Source organism: Hippoglossus hippoglossus, chromosome 15, assembly GCF_009819705.1.
Source record: "Hippoglossus hippoglossus isolate fHipHip1 chromosome 15, fHipHip1.pri, whole genome shotgun sequence".
NCBI classification, from domain to species: Eukaryota; Metazoa; Chordata; class Actinopteri; order Pleuronectiformes; family Pleuronectidae; genus Hippoglossus; species Hippoglossus hippoglossus.
This window is the reverse complement of record NC_047165.1, coordinates 19,406,867-19,424,059: the sequence shown is the minus strand read 5'-3', so window position 1 is coordinate 19,424,059 and position 17,193 is coordinate 19,406,867. Positions and strand designations below refer to the sequence as shown.

The following is a 17,193-nucleotide window of genomic DNA, read 5'->3' as shown; positions in this document are numbered from 1 at the left end:
ATTTTTCGGTGAACTATCCCTTTAACCGCCCCTGTTGGTGTAGCCGTCACTACTTTAATAAACAAGTTGTAGTTGTATATGGAGGATGATAAAACAATAAAAAAGCTCTTTTGCTCTTACAGGTTCAATTATATTCCCATGAAACAAATATCTCATCAAGTAAAATTAAGTAAAGCTGAATTATTGTTTTAAATGTTTTTAAACAGTCAGGCTACCTTCCTACCAGCTTAGTAGGTATAGCTTAACCATTAGTCAGGCTAGCTCGATAGATGGATTGTCTGTGTGTATCTGTGTTGTACGTCACCGTAGGTTGGCAGTTGTCACTAAATGACCCTTGAGTCTATCATTGAAACGATTTTAGAGGTTTTGCTCTGACATTTTCTGCTGCCTGTCCTGTTCTTTGTGCTCCAGCTTTGGCCTCTGCTGATGCTGGTTGTGTGACAAGACACATTAGGCTGAGGAGACTACACTTCTGTCCAAGGACAAACACACAAGCTTTCCCCTTGATTGACACATTCTCCCAAATGCCACCTTGGTTTTAATCTTCCTCAGGGGTCAGGTACTTTGTTCTATTTTTTGTCAACTCAAACGACTCGCTGCTCTCACAGACAAAGATGAAGGTCATGTGTAGTACGTACAAATGTTCTTATGTTAGAGAGAAAAGAAAATTCCTTTTCTTAGTTAAGTGCGAACTCATTAAAAGGTCATTGTCTGATCTGTTGCCTGTTTCTGTACAGTGAGGTCCAAAGGTCTGGGACCACTTTCCCATTTACTTGAGAACCCTACACTACTTATAGACAAGTGAGTGGGCATATAGTCTCTCTTAATTACCACGTGCTGTAGCTGCCAAATTGATGTTATTCACTGGATCCCTGTTATATAAGATTTCTGCTGAAGATTTTCATTTAATTAAACCCTATATCAATCATAGTCTGAAATGATGGCATCTGGGGAAGTGGTGTCATGAAGCTGAGCACCACAGTCAATTAATTACATTATGGCTGGAGTGGTAGGCTGCTCATTTTGTTGGCAGCAATTTATTTGAAGTAGTTCTTTTGTGTTATTTCAAAAAAGTAATGACATTATGAATTACTGAAAAAGCAAATGACTTGTTATTGTCATGATTCTGCCCTTGTCATGAGCCTTTGACACTTTGGAAGTTTTTGTGGACTGTAATTTATTTTTGCTGGACTCATTGTGTTCTTTGGCATTGTGTTTGGTGTTCGGATTTATATCTTTGTTTGCACTTTGAGTTTATTATATACTCATTTTATGTTGAAGCTTCTTTCCTCTCTTATTTACTTCCTGTCATTGTCTGGATTCCCTCCTTCATGATTGTCTACGCCTGCCCTGATGTGTCACACTTTAGTTCAGTTATCCCTGCCTCCTTTTCATGCAGTGTCTGTGCTACCCACTCTCAGTTTAACATCCTTAGTTTTCCTCGTGCTGTTCTGTTTTAAATTCCCATACCCTCTCTGAAGAGACTCAGTCATCCAAGTCATGATATCTTCAGAAGTTGTTCAAGTGCACAACATTCTGTAGTCCAATACACAGATCTGTTATCTTTTATTCAACTTCTATTGACTATTAACATGTTTTACTCAAATTGCAGAATGCATAAAATTCAGCTTCTGCTAGCAGACATCAAATGGTATTTCAGTGCTTATTTGACAGCAGTTTCCAGAAGGAGAGCACTGCATTGAGAATGCATTGAAGACAAAAGGTCACAGCAGACAAGATGAGAGAGAGCAGAGTCCTGGGACAACAAAATCCAGGATTAGTGTACTTCAATGTCAGACAGTATAATAATCCTGTATTTTCTTTTTAACTTGGAATCCAGGGGGAAATCAAGCCGACAATTGGAAATCATAGTGAAAGTGGAAATCATGCTCTGCTGTTTTAAAAGTCACATAAGTTGCTTTTCATAGAATATATCACTTCTTCTATTGATGTTTGACGTTAATGTTCTATATTCAATATTAGAATGTATAAGATTTGATATGACGTACCTGAGGTTATACTGAGACTGTGGACTGTTTGCTGATTGATGCCATTCAATTATCAGGAATGTACCTGACTAAGACTTTGTGAGTTGAATTAGATGTGGCTGTTCAACATAAATATTTGATGATTGGTACATTTTTTATGTACCAATCATCAAGTTCAGTTCAATAAATCAAGCAATGATTTATTGAACTGCCAAATTTTTTAGCATGGTTTGATTGGGCATTTGGGGTGGCAAGGATGTTCACTTACAATTATATGTACCTAACATTTCTGTTTGTCTGTCGGTCTGAATGTGGAACGCTTCTCTCCCGAACCTTGCAACTGGTTTCACACTTGTGATTTGTATTTCTAGTGGACCAGCAAAGTGCAGTGTTGAATTTGGTGCGAGTTAGACATGTGATACATTGAATATAAAAATAAATTGTTTAACAGGCGACCAGCGCTCTGTAGCAGTCAGTAGGGACGTTTGTTTGCGGCAATGCTTTATATCCAGCTGAATTCCAGTGCTTTTATTTTGAAAGGTTTTGAACTTGGGTCCTATATCCATTGCTTGATAGACCATCTATGAAAAATAACACCAGTAAGTAAGTCATTCAAACTTATATATAAACCACACAAATGTATGCAACTGTAATAAAGCAAATTCAGTTTCATTTAATGAAAACGTTGACTATAAAATCTTGATTGCAGATAAAACAGGTAGGATGAACACAAAGTTTCTAACTTCCCATCTGCACCATAGACAGTTTATCAAAAGCTCTGCACACAAAGTCCAGCACACAAACAATAAAAAGTGACAGTATATTGTAGAACTGTTTTAGGAGGACTCACTAATGGAGCTCTGGAGCATCAACACAGGACAAGAGAACAGAACATTCCAAACAAGCAGGTATAAAATGTACACTGCAGTAGTAGCAAACAAATATTAGATGTCACACAAAAGGAAGAGAATATGTTGTTGTTGCTGTACGCTGTAAATTCACCACCTCTAAGCAGAAGGCAGAAGAAAACATTATATCAGAGCCCGACCGTAGAAGGCCTTTCTTCTTCTTGGCAGCTGAAATGTAATGTAATGTAATGTAATGCCTCACAAAGCCGACTACTTGATATACCTGACTGATTTTACTATGGAGTGCTGTGTGAAAGTGAGGAGCACTCACTCTGCAGCTACTTCTGTGGACTGAGATGTATTAAATAAATTAAACATAAGCATAAATAATCACCATCACCACCATCTGATGATTGGAATCTTTTAATTTTAGGGAGCAACTTTCAAACTTACTGTTTGAAAGACAACAAGTTTTGACCAATGGTTTTCAGAAGTTTGTTGCAGGGGGAAAATTATGCAAAATGAGCAAATGTAGCCCTACAGCAAAAATGAACGACAGAATGGGGAGGTCTCTGTTGCTGTTGACCCAATACATTAAAGTCCCCACTAACAGATAGGATGGGCACCAGTCGGCCATTTGATATGACCGCCTGGCCCCTGATGACAGATGATGAAAAGAACTCGTGCTTCAGACTTCCTTCCCCGTTCAGCAGACCCCTGCACAGCCTGAAAACGTATAGACAGGTGGGGGTGAAACCCAATAACATGTTGAGAGGATGGTGACAGTTCAGAGGCCACTTGATCCTCACTGTGTCCCCATCGCTGTCTAAGCTAATCTCCTCACGGTGACAGCAGACCTGCAGCTCTGTCCTGTCCAGGTTTAAGGTGGACTGAGGTCAGTGGAGATTGTGTTTCAACAATTACTTTTCAAACAAAAGTACTTCATCACTTGCTTTAAAAAAGACAGCCAATGTGCTACATTGTCTGCCCTTAACCAAAAAATGTAGAAACCTTCTCTCCCACGAAGTACAAAAGATGTAGCTGAGCACGTCAACCAAATAGCTATATTATATAACATTATTATATCATAATAACATAAACGGAGTGGTGTATTATTGTTTTTGTATTCATGCAAAAGAAAATGTGTGAAAGAGATAATGGAGAAGTAATGACGATTGTAATGATAACAGTATTGCCAATAACAGAAGTATATGTGAGTTGGCATATTTTATATCTAAGCAATATAGTTGTAATCATTATTCACGATCAGCTGCCGCCACATGTTAGTGCTCCGGAGCTACTTCAGAATAATTCCTCGTCATTAGTGAGTCCTCCTCAAACAGTTCTACAATATACTGTCACTTTTTATTGTTTGTGTGCTTAACGTTGTGTGCAGAGTCTATGGTGCAGAGTGAAGTTAGAAAACTTTGTGTTCATCCTACCTGGTTTACCTGCGCTGAAGATTTTAAAGTAATTTTTTTAATCAAATGGAAATGAATTTGCTTCATTAGTGTTCATGTGTGGCTTATATATTTTATATCTTTTAGTGTTTATGATTGCCTAAACCGGTGTTATTTTTTCATCCATTGCATGTTGGCTATTTGAGAAGTTTGTTAAGCAAGCAACACATCTTCAGACCCAATTTCACAACCTTTCTCAAACCTCTTTTATTCCCCTTCATAAAAAGCATGACAGTAACTTTTGGTTTTACTTCATAGACTACTTATTAAAATGGAGGTGATGTTGTGAATTTGGTTGCCATGGCTGTGTCAGTCCTATATGGTGAAATTATAATAATCAAATTATCTAAATGATCCAGTGTCGATTTTGACCCGTGGTTTCACCCAGTTGCCGACCACTGCTGTAGTTTATTCCAGGCAGAGAAGAAAACATGAGCAACGGATGTTTGTGGAATTAGTAGGTAGATGATGAGATCTGAGTTCCTTATTGTGGCTCTCCAGTTTGGAGTTGGTTTTATCCTGAATGTGATATTTGTCAAAACAACTTTTGTTTGTGTTTTCTTGTGCCACTTTTCCTTGTATAAGACACATCTCTTATACTCACTTCATCAACAATGTGCGGGTCCTCACACTTTCATCACATTCCAGCATGGCTCTAGATATGTAATGAGCAGCGAGTTAACCACAGATCAATTCAGCAACAGTCTGCAGCTGTGTGGTGTTTATTTTGATCATGTTTGTCTTTGTGGTCCTGGTTACATAACGCTGTAAATCAGAGGCAAACAAAGGCGCGGGAGGGTATTTCAATCGTCCCCTCCCAGGAATCTTATGAATGAAGCAAATAGCTGGGTCTAAGGGCTGACTGTGGAGCTTTCAATGGGTCTGGAAACGAGAAGCGGAGGACGGAGGCAGGTAGAAAACGATCAGCTCCACTCATCTTTAATGCATCACTTGTTGTCTTTGAGGGGCAGGGCTGAGTCAGAGCCTTGTTTTGAAGTCTTCCAACCTGATTAGAAATCGGTTTGCTGATGAGGAATCTGGTCTCGTCTTCGGCACATCTGTGAGGACTAAGACCCTTAAGGAGGAGGTTTGGATGCTTCTTTGATGTTTGCGCCGAGGGTTTGTGTGTTTCTTAATTGCAGGCGGGTCCATTGTGACTGTGAAGTCATTCACACAAACACACGTGTGTAACGTTTGTTATCTTTAAGCAAAGCCTTTTTCAACTCAACTAATGAAAATCGTTCAAATCAGATGGTGTTTTGTTGTTGGCTCTCCTGAACCTACTCCCACTGTGGTAGTTTTCCAGGTGGGAACTCTTTGATCCATGTGATTGCAGCTATTGAAAGGCTGTTGCTGGCTGTCGGTGACATTTCAGCAGAGTGGTGGGCAATTACTTTACCCTTAAAGAACCAGAGGAGTTCTATAATCCTTCAAAAACATCCGCACATCATCGAAACAAACTGTATACTGGCTACAGTGTACTTTACCTCCCAATGTCAGTTGGATTGACTCCAGCTCCCCCCCGGTGACCCTCAAAGGATAAGCGGTATATGTAATGGAGGGATAAATGGATAGTTCAAAAGAGTAAGATCTTGTTGCATTATACAGCTGTGTGCAGTGCATTGATAGATAGAAGATGGAAAGCTCTATTGTCATTATACAGGACACAACAGTGCTCCTCAAGTTTAGTGCATTTAAAATTAAAAAACAACATCAAACACCATACACAATCATTCATCAGCAGCCAGAGGTCAAGAGGTCAAACAGGTGGTGCGCTGGATGGGAGGAGTCCCTCAGTATATTGTAGTTCTGGGAAAGCAGCGGGAGCTGGAGTTGTCTGCCAGGGAAGGCAAAGGACACACAAGACTCCGGTGCTCTCATTATGTCCCACGGAAGTCGCTTGTAACGGCTGAGCTGCTTTGCAGTCCGATGTTAATTAAGTCCTCCTGTGTGTAGACATACGTTGTCTGACTCAACGACTCACACAAACCCCTCTATCATACAAACAACATCATGAGGTATTTGTCAACACGTACGTGTGTATTTGCGTTCCGTGTGGAGAGGAGATCTGATTAAAATTCGCATTCCAAGGCCAGGTGTGTACTGACAAATGTAGAGCTGTTCACTTGTGATCAGATCACTCAAGATGCATGTTAATACCAGAGCTAGAGACACAGCATCAAAGAAAGGAAAACTAGAACAAAAATCAGGAGCTCAGACAATCACTAAATTGTGGGAAGACATTTTCTCTTTCCCTTTCACAAAGGATGGTCCAGCGTTTCCTATGCTAAAGGACATAAGTTAAGCTCCCTTCCTTATCATTTAGAAAATTTGAATGACTCTTATTACGGTGGCCACTGAAATACTTTCAGATCATTTCACTCAGATAACCTTCCTAAGCAAAATGTGACTATTGGAACACACCCGAGTCTCAGGACCATGAAAATAGTTCTTCAAAATCATACATCATGCTCTATCTGGTACATCTCATCCCAATGATTTAGTCAACAAGTTTAACAATCTCTACCAATCTACCTTGGATGTCATTGCTCTAATTCTACTCAGATCTACGGTAAGTCACTTGTAAAACCTCCACACAACAGTTTTATGTAGTTATAAAAAAGCTGCAGAAGAGCAGATCGAAAATTGAAAAAAACTAAAATTGCAAGTTTACTATTTGCATATGTAAGCATAGGACCCTTTTAATCTCTATCACAAACAAATAAGTAAAAATAAATTACTCTAACCTGAATTCAAGTAACCAACACAATCAAAATTCCTAAACGTATCAACCCTCTCCCCTGTCCTGTCAGCCTTATCAAATGGTGAAATGTTTTTATCCTTCTTCAAACAAAAAGTAACATTAGGACTAATATTGCACATTTTCCATGGTTGCTGCACAGACATATTATTATCCTTCCTGTCCTGAGCTCCATTTTCAGCAAATTTCTTTTCCTGAGCTCATCGATACTGTGTCTCATGTGTTCATCTTCGAGATTATTTCTTAACTCCCAAATGTCAATGGTTGCAAATGATTCACTGATGAGTTCTGACACTGGTGACTGCTCAATTTGACTGCTGCTCGATCTCAGTGCAGCTTTTGACACTGCTGATCATAACATCCTTCTCAATAGATTAACTCACTGCAATTCAATGGTTTCAGTCATATTTGACAGGTAGAGATTTATAATAGAAAGAAACAGAGTGTCTATTGGTAATCATATTATATCATCAGCCGCACCGACGGTACAATTTAGTTTTCCCGTAACATGCTTCCAATAGGAAAACAAATGGAGCCTCCTATCACTGCTACGAAGGAGATGCGCAAGTTTACTTTTCTTTGAAACAATAATGTCATCTAAGGAATTAAATGTGTCACGGCAATAGAAAAATGGATGTCTTTTAACTTTCTGCAGCTAAACTCAGAAAAGACTGAAATAGAAATCTTTGGCCCTAATCACTTGGCAGGCAAACTACAACTGTTTATTGGTCCACTGGCAATGTATCCACAGCAAGTTGCCTCTGTATCACATTTAATTCACAACTAAATTTTGAAGCTCATGTCAATAAGCATATTAAATCATGTCACTTTGAATCCTCAGTGCCCAGGCTTCAGCTAAAATTCTGAACGTCACATTTTAACCAACACCAAGCGTAGAACTCATATCCCTCCAATCCTTGCTTCATTCCATTGACTGCCAGTTAAATTTAGGATTGATTTAAAGATTATTTTAATAACTTTTAAAGCCCATCACAGTCTGGCCCCAAGTTATATTAGAGAGCAACAAACTCCCTGTGCTCCAAGCTGTAATCCAAGATCTTCAAACCATCACTTGCTAGTTGTTGTATTTACTTTTGTGTCATCTTCTCCATTTTTGTTTTGCCATGTTTTGTTCTGTATTCACATGTAAAACACCTTCAAACCTATAGAAATAAAGTTTATTCCTTTTTTTATTATGATTACGGCAGGAAGTTTTCTCCCAGCACTACATCATTGAAGCCGACAACCTCCTTGAGCATGTGCCCTCCTGTCTTTGGTCTCGCCATCTGAGGCCCCAGTGGATCCACATAGAACGCATCTACACATGACAGCAAGATAAGTGTTAATCATTATGAAATGCACTGGGCTCTATAACCTGTTAACAATCATTCTTAGTGATTAAGAGCATTTTTGGCTTCTACACATTTTCCAGCGTTGTCCTGGAACCCCAAGAACACAAATGGCTCAAGGGAAAGGGAAGCAGCACAGCTTTAAACATTTCATTGATTTCAGATAGGTAAGTGGTGAAGATGAAGAGAAAGTTTTCCTCACCCAGTTCATTTGGGGCGTTGGCCTCGTAGGGCTCGTCGGAGGTAGTGATCAACCTTATCATGGATCTCCGGTTATGTTGTTTGATGCTATTGCTGAAGTCTGCGCAAAACACACACACACACACACACAATTGGTGATCGACTAATTTATGTACACGTATATTATGTAGCACATATGACATGTGCAGGGCTGTTAGATGTCTTTGACCTTCAAAATACAGTTTTTTCTATCTCTTGCATAGTGTGACAGTGCACATAAAGCAAAGAAAGTGTTTTTAACATGTTTGTTATATTTTGCTTTGCACTCTAAAATATTACAGGTCCAAAAACCATTCAAAGTGTGGAAACAGGTGCTGGGTGTTTTGGACTATATGTTTCTGCAACAGGAGGAATCTTGTGCTTTATAGTGACCAACTCACCAGCACTGGCAACACTGCCCTCTGTGCTTTCTCTCCAGCCATGGACACTGAGCCTTCGTCCTGAATTCAGCCTCTGCAGAAAGAGACAAAGAGGATTTGATTACGTATTATCTGAACAAAAACAGCGTAAAAGCTTGAATAATTTAGCTACAGGGTGAAACCCTATCAGGGTCACAACTGCAAAACAGACGATTCTTTACATGACAACTTGAAAACAATGACTCTGCTTACCTTAAGTAAACTGTAAAGTTGCGACAGTCATGAGATGTGCTGTATATCATATCTATACTGTACCTGTTCACTGATCCTCATCGCCTTCTCCAACTTGCCCTTGTAGTTGTTGACTTCCTTTAGTCCCATATCCATGCACAGATTCACCAAGAAACGCAGACCTGAACACAGACATTAACATATTGCTATCTTCTCCACACTCTGATCAGTCGATTGTGTGTTTTTTTTTTTGTTCGGTTAAAAGTTCTGTAACAAACAGGATTACTTACATTCTATATCCTCTGGAAACAGGCAGTGGATGTGTTTGTATTTTTCCAAAGCTTTCTGGTAGTCTCCTTTAAAAAAAGCAAAAACAGACACATTACTGATATGTTGAGCTAAGAAAGGGTGGCTCTTCATCATAATCTGTGAAGACTACTTAAAGGTTCAGTGTGTAGAATTGAGTGACATCTAGTGGAGAAGTTGCATGTTGCAGCTGAATACCCCTGATCTCATTCTACCATTCCAAACATGAAAGAGAACCCGTGGTAGTCTTCAGGTGTCATAAGAACTCAAAAGGTTTTTACTTTGTCCAGTTTGGGCTACTATAAAAAACATGGCGGCCTCCATAGACAGGACCCGCTCCCGATATATATATATATATATATATATATATATATATTCCGTATATATATATTAAATATAAAGAGCCCATTCTAGGGTAAAGAAAACAACAATTTGTACAATTTAAATGATCATCTAGGATTATTTTATATTCACTTTCTGCCAAAGATCCCTTTCCCCTAAATCTTGCACACTGGACCTAGATTATAATATGTAGGAGTTTGGTTTTAAATGATGAGGTTTTCAGTAGCAAACAGGCAGAGATTATGCAGTTAGATCTCATTCTTTAAAATCATTCTCACCATTTCTCCTGTAGCAGGCTGCCACCAAGAGCCGCCATTTCACCAGCGTCGGTCTGAGAAAACAAAACAGAAAGACATCCGCTGAGTACGAACACACACGGCAAACGTTTTTTTTATTTGGTTGAAATTAAATTATTATCCAATTCTGAAATGAGCTGAGAGGCAAAAGCAGCAGATAATCTGTCTTCTTTGCTCGAGTAAAAAAAGATGTCTTCCTCTAGTGTGGTTGATGAGAGAACATTTCTACACAAGAATTCAAACAAGAACAATTAAAGACGACAGAAGAAATCCTGTGACCAAAAAATACTCTCAGATAAGTTGGCATTATGGTGATGATGCTGAAATTATCATACATTTTACATTGATATATTTGGTTTATGCTCTTGTCTTCAAAAGTTAAGTAAATACTGGTTACTTACTGCAGGACTGCAGCTCTCTCAAAGGATTTGATGGCCTTCCCACAGGACTGAGTCTGTATGTAATATCCCGCAAGCCACTCAATCACTTCCACGCTGCAAGGGTAGAGCTTAAAGGACTAAACAGCAACATAATACAAAAATATTAGAGCACTTCCATGTGTGTCTGTGTTATTTCAACGCCTATTCGACTACAGAGGCTCCTGGCCCATAACTGAGCATCCACCCATTGGTGCCAGGTGTCTACCCATAGGAATGTCCAGGTTACAGGTCGGTAGATTTCTGTAGTGGACGAGGTTTCATGTAACCAGAGCTGAAATGTTAATTCAGAAAAACACTTGGTCATAAACCTTGTACCTCGTAGTAGTACTGGTAAGCCTGCAACTTGTCTCCTGTTGCATCATGCAGCTGCCCCAGCTTGGCCAGTGCACTTGGGTCGGTGGGAGTTGAACTGATGATGTGCATCAACCATTCTATCGCCTGGTGGTTATCCCCCAGAAGCTCAAATCTGAGACGCAGAGAGTCAAGGACCAAGAGATGCACCTATGGCGATAGGGCGAGGCGCAGGTTTGAATTCCTGAATGAGGCAACAACCACTGAGGTATAACTGACTGAAGAAGCTACACCTCATAACACAAGCACATCCACAAACACTTCTTATGAGTAGGATACAGTTTGACCAGCTGATATATGACTTGGTTGTCGTTCCTCAGAATGGAGTGGAGATCCAGGAAGCAGTGCAGAGCCTCCTCCGGACAAGTCAGCTTCTTATAGCACAGACCTGGTACAAGAAGAGGGAGATGAAAGTTGTTGATTAACATTTGCTCAAGGGCGACTTTAAATCAGCTGCTGTTAATATTTTTTATCATAATGATGAGTCAAAAGAAAGTCTGATGATAATGTGTCAATGTAAAAGCTCCTCTCTGGAATGAAAAGCTTCACAGTGATGTTCAACTCATTGTTTTTGTGCAGCCATCAAATTCACTGTTTCACTGCTGTAGTCTTCAGCCACAATAAACAATTTTCAGCTATAAATTCCACAACTACTGCACATTTACACTACAATAAATCACCCCTTGTACCACTACTATATCATAAATGGATGTGTTACCAAGGTTGTAGAGGGCCTCTGTGCAGGCGGAATGATTCGTCAGTGCCTCTTTGTAGCACTCCACAGCCCTCTCATAGTCCTGTTTGCCGAACACTGCGTTGCCCTTGTTGATGAGTGCTGCTGGGTTGTGGGGATCAGCCTTCAAGGCGAGATGAGCGTATTCCTCCGCCTGGTCATAGTTCTTGTCCTGTAAGAAGTTAAAGATCAGAGGGAATCATTTACTGGTACTAGCTTGGCACAGAGAGTGTAGGCTGCAATTCTTAAATAAAATTCACTTGAATAATTTTGTAGAAAATCGATTTGACCTAATGCAATAGGCAATAATCTCCAAACATGCCTCTTTCTTTATGTTTGTGATGTTTAGTCATTGAAGAGTCTTACCAGGAAGTGACGAAAAGAGAGGTTGTTGGCTGTGTTGCCCTTCACTCTGCTGTCCTTCAAATGAAATTTATTCAGGATTTCAAATGCCTGATCAGATATATATACAAAAAAAACAACATTAGTAAAACATTTGACCCTGGCTTTTGTCTAGTTTATTACTATATTATTATACTGACTATGGTTAAAGCCTGTTTTCCCAGCATGCAGCATACTTCCAAACATTATAACCCAAGTTTTTATTAACTTTGAATTTCAAAAAACATACATTTTCCACATGCTCGTCGAATTATGAAATTGATTTGTTAAATTTATATTATTCCTATCAGCAAACTTTGACTAATGTGGAATTATAATATATATTCTGGAAAACAAGATGATCCAAAATCATCATAAATCCAACAAACTATATTATTAATTTTGATAATATGCACCTATTTTGACATGGTTATTTCCAACATGTATTAGAGAAGACTTGCATAATAAATGATAACAATACACTCACCGGTTTGAAATCCTTCTGTTTAAGTTGGGCGATGGCTTTAGCAAACTCCAGGTCACTGGCGAGCTCAGAATGCTGAGAATTCTTCACCATGTTCATGCACCTAAAAACAAAAGAAAGCAACCAACACAGTATGATTATTAGGTGTTTTTTTTATACAAAAAATGTTACAGGAATAATCCAACTCTCCTAAGCAGAGAGAAAAAAGTGAGAAAAATGCCCAATTGTAACAAATTATTTCGGTTCCTGCTTGAAAAACTTGCTACATGCTCCTTCAACAGTGCACAAATCAAAACTTTACACTGGTGACCAGCAGTAACTATTGTTTTCACTTTTGCTTGCACAGGGACACAGCTGCATGGAGAATTGATGCCAATATGAAGCCTGGTTAAGTAGAATTGCACCAAAAGGAAACATCGAGCGATATCCAGGTTTGATTTTCAGCACCAAAATCGAGAAGTTCGATTTAGAAACTGCTGATTTCACTTGAGTTCAGTTGTATACACTGTATGTCATCTGCTATTAACAGTGAGATGTGAAACAAAAGCACAATAGTCACCAACCAGTCAAGTCCAGCTGCAGCAGAAGTCTCCATAGCCGGAGCGATGAGCTTGGCAGCGGTCACAATGTACTTTTCTGCCTGTTTTTCTCTATGTAGGGAAAGAGGAAAGGACACGAATTGAGGAAATTAAGGGTAAAATAAAAACATAAATTAAATGTTCAGTGTGTAAGATTTAGGTGAAAGGGATCTACTGGCAGATATTTCATATAAAATAATCTTAGTAATGTTATCACAACTGTGTTTCATCTAAATTGTACGAATTGTTGTTTTCTTTACCCTAGAATGGAGCCTTTATATTTAAATACTTTATATTTACATCAGGAGCAGGTCCTCTCTACAGAGGCCGCCATGTTTTTTACAGTAGCCCAAACTGGACAAACTAAACACCTTTTGAGTTTTTATCACAACTGAAGAGTACCACAGGTTCTCTTTCATGTTTGGAAGGGGATAATGAGGTGAGGGGTATTCAACTGCAACATGCTACTTCATCACTAGATGTCCCTCAATTCTACATACTGAACCTTTAAATTTAAGTGTTGCAGGCATTGTGTTCTTACTGTGCCTCCTTCGTCTGGTGAAGCTCGTCGTTCATGGACTCGATGGTCGCGTTTGGACAGGTGTCACCCTGGAAAAGTCGACAGTACAAGGTTTGATTTAAGACGTTTAGCACCGTATTTTGTGTATCGTCTGTAGTGACCAACAAAAGACAGGAGTAATTCTTGAAAATCAGCAATCAACTTTAATTTCTTATTCCTGGTGTGCTGTCTAATTTAATTTGCTTTGAGTACACATATCTTCCTGTTACGCACCTCAGACGGGAAGTGCTTGGCCTCATCATCAGTGCCCAGAGGGGCCAAAAGTAGCATCTCAAACCCATTCCTCATCATCTTGTCACCAATGGCATAGTAGCACAGGACGAGGTTGTAGCCCACCGTGACGTTGGGGCTCTCTCTCATGACCTCTTCAAAACAGCAGATGGCATCTGGGTACTGGTGCATGTGAACAAAGACCACGCCAATATTCTGCTTGATCTTCATCCTCCTCTTCTTGTGACAGTTGGGGGTCCGATCCAGTGCCTTGCAGTAGAGCTTGATGGCTTTGGGATAGTTCTTTTGTCTTACATATATGTTAGCCATGCTGAGTCTCAGTAGGCCTGGAGGAACATCACAGACAAAGTTTTAAGGAAAATCTAGTACGACTGATATAAAAAGCAGTATACAAGTATCTGGGGTTATTTCAACTACTGATGGTGGATGCACTCACAGGTTTATGATAGCAGTCTGCTTACCAGTATAATTGCAGTTCCTGTTCTTTACCATAACCCGATAGGTGCTCAGGGCCTCTGGGTACATCTTGTTGTTCTCAAACTGGTTTGCAAGATTAAACAAAACCTGGTAATGATGGAAATATTATATTTACTGTAATGAGTCAATTAATTAAAAAAACTAAAACCCTGACATATATTTAATTTACTGTCTCTTCCTCTAACATGAAAATAATCACAAATTAATTAAATAAAATGAGAAATGAAATCAGATTTGCCACTGTCTTCTGAAGAAAATTGATGTATTTACAGGGAAAACTGATCATAAAAGTTACATTTGATATCACGTCTAAAGAACAAAATGAAGGAGAATTCCCCCTGCCACATACAATAGCTGTAAATAATGTAATTTGCCTTCCTGGGTGCATTTGTACATGAGAGGTGCTGGAAAAAGGCAGGTATTGTCCTTTCCTTACGTGACAACTAAACACCAGATTTTAAGAGGGTTACCCAAGATAGTATTTAAGCTTTTAGGCATATCATTTTAGAGTAGTCCTATAGGAAGTAAAACTCCATCATATCACCTAAAGGCACTACAGCAGCCAATGAGGTACAGCAGCCTTACTTACAGTGAAGGAAAGATCGACATTGATTCTGTACCCAGACTTTTCCCTCTGTTTCACCAATGCTCGCTCATTCCTCACTGCCTCTATGGCTTTCTCAAGAGCCTGTAGAATCACAACACACGAACACATGCACAGGTCATAAGAAGAGACACCAACATCCGTGTCCAAACTGAACAATACCAAGTCAGTTAACTTTGTCCTTTGGCTGAAAAATACTGTTCATCTGCACTGAAGCATTGGAAATATACTTAAAGGTCCAGTGTGTAAGATTTAGGTTAAAGGAATGCCATGTTTTTTACAGTAGCTCAGACTGGACAAACTAAAGACCTGTGAAGTGAAGGCTACCACAGGTTCTTCTTCATGTTTGGAAGAGGAGGGTGAGGTGAGGGGTGTTCTGATGCAACATGCAACTTCACTACTAGATGTCACTCAATTCTACCCACTGAACCTTTGAGCCTTTTTGGCCGGCAACCTTTTTTAAGGTTTTAAACGTCTGTTGGATGAGCAGAAAGCTTTCCTACAGTATTGAAATTTATAGTAGTAGAGTAAGTAGTAAAGAATCTGACCAATTTTAAGTCTCCCTTGCTCTGTGCTATCCAGCTCTCTTTGATCAATTCATTGACTTCCTCCTCCAGGATCTTGTGCATTTCGGACCTGGAAGACGGCAGACACAGAAATACAACGTGTGATAATGTTGCTGGAAAGCACAACGAATTCTCCTTCTTCAAAAGACAGTGACATGCACAGTATATCAGGGCAGATACATAAATAAATGTCTGGGCTTTTTTAATTCACAATTCATGAATATGGTATATTTATTACTGTATATATATATATATATATATATATATATATATATATATATACATTAATTGTAACTTAAATGTAAAATGTTACCACTGCTATAACATTTTTCTTTAAATATCAATTATACTGAACTTGAAAATTCTACACCGTTCTTATAAACATTACAGTTACACACTGCAAAGGAGAAATTGCTGGGTTTGGGTGATACAGTGATATTCTTCAAAGAACGTTGGAAAGTTCAACTCACATGTCCTCATCCTCTGCTTCAAGAGAAGGGTTCTTGTCAGAAGGGTCATTAGTTGAATCTAAAAATGCAAGATCCAAAATGAATACAAAGTCAGACAGCACAGTCTTTAATAGATGATAAATACTATTGGACAGAGGGAAATCAGTGGGTAGAGGAAATTAACAAATAAAGTAATAACCCACTAATTACTCTGAGAACCACACTGACAATTTTTCTCTGTATCCGTTTCTGTTGTAGAATAACTTCCACAATGCAGACACACTCACATGAACAGCCCCTGAATCACAAGCTAATACAAGATCACATAATAATCATATAATAAACATATATGTAGAGAGAATGAGTCAAAAACAAAAACTGTAAAAAACAACATTTGCTTATGACTTTGTAGAACTCACCACAACTTATTGAGGAGGTGTAACTTGCACCACTAACGGCAGTCATTGGCCGGTAGGTACTCATTTGCCGGTAAGCACTAATTGGCCGGGAGGCAGTCATTGGCCGAGAGGGGGTCATTGGCCAGGAGGCATTCATTGGCCGAGAGGGGGTCATTGGCCGGGAGGCATTCATTGGCCGAGAGGGTGTCATTGGCTGGGAGGCAGAGATTAGCCGGTCGGCTCCACTCTGTCACAATACATGAGGTTGTTAGTGTGTTTTAAATGAATACATTAATATGATAAAAAAGTTTGCAAAACTGTTCGCTAAATCAAAACTTTATGCACATTGAACAAGTTATTTTTAGGTCTAATATGCATCAGTTCACAAACTGATGCATATTAGACCTTAAAAGCACACTTGAGTCAATGCCTCTTACCTTCACAGCTCCAGTCATGGGTCCGGCCACTGAATTGTGCTTATGGTTGTGAGACCTGATAAAACAATAAGCATAAGGTATGTGAGAAGGATTTAGTCATGTTTAGTCATGCAATCAATAATAGTTTTGATGATCTGGCAATTGCCTTCTTGAAAAATTGCAAATGTACTGCTTACTAGTCAATTAATTTATTAATTATTAATTATTTTTGTCTTTTAGTATCCTCTACGTGTGGATTTGTGTAGCAATCATTTAAGGCACATGTGTCTGTGTCCACGACTGGGCAGTTCTCCATGTCAGAGGC

The 17,193-nt window shown here is 39.1% G+C and overlaps 1 protein-coding gene across 2 annotated transcripts; it reads right to left on the bottom strand.

Annotated features, from left to right (window-relative positions):
* Positions 1–8,001: 8,001 nt before the first annotated feature.
* LOC117775335 (intraflagellar transport protein 88 homolog) lies at positions 8,002–16,965 on the bottom strand. 2 transcript variants are annotated; one of them, XM_034608407.1, is made up of 21 exons: positions 16,890–16,965; positions 16,474–16,699; positions 16,076–16,133; positions 15,588–15,675; positions 15,025–15,123; positions 14,420–14,522; positions 13,941–14,284; positions 13,689–13,756; positions 13,133–13,219; positions 12,573–12,672; positions 12,071–12,157; positions 11,690–11,876; positions 11,251–11,359; positions 10,936–11,086; positions 10,582–10,697; positions 10,163–10,215; positions 9,527–9,592; positions 9,321–9,418; positions 9,027–9,099; positions 8,609–8,707; positions 8,002–8,375 (listed from the first exon to the last, which is right to left on the bottom strand). In XM_034608407.1, the coding sequence occupies exons 1-21, from the start codon at positions 16,905–16,907 to the stop codon at positions 8,257–8,259; spliced, it is 2,349 nt and encodes a 782-aa protein (XP_034464298.1). In that variant the 5' UTR covers positions 16,908–16,965; the 3' UTR covers positions 8,002–8,256. The 2 variants fall into 2 exon arrangements, with proteins under 2 accessions (XP_034464298.1, XP_034464296.1); XM_034608405.1 differs by having other exon boundaries at positions 8,318–8,707.
* Between the last annotated feature and the right edge of the window lie 228 nt (positions 16,966–17,193).

What these genes read in the sequence shown, in the direction of transcription:
- LOC117775335 (XM_034608405.1), bottom strand. An exon ending in CAGGAACTGCAATTATACTG is followed by an intron (nt 14,285 to 14,419) that starts GTAAGCAGACTG and finishes ATGTTCCTCCAG; the next exon opens with GCCTACTGAGACTCAGCATG. An exon ending in TCTCTTTTCGTCACTTCCTG is followed by an intron (nt 11,877 to 12,070) that starts GTAAGACTCTTC and finishes AACTTCTTACAG; the next exon opens with GACAAGAACTATGACCAGGC.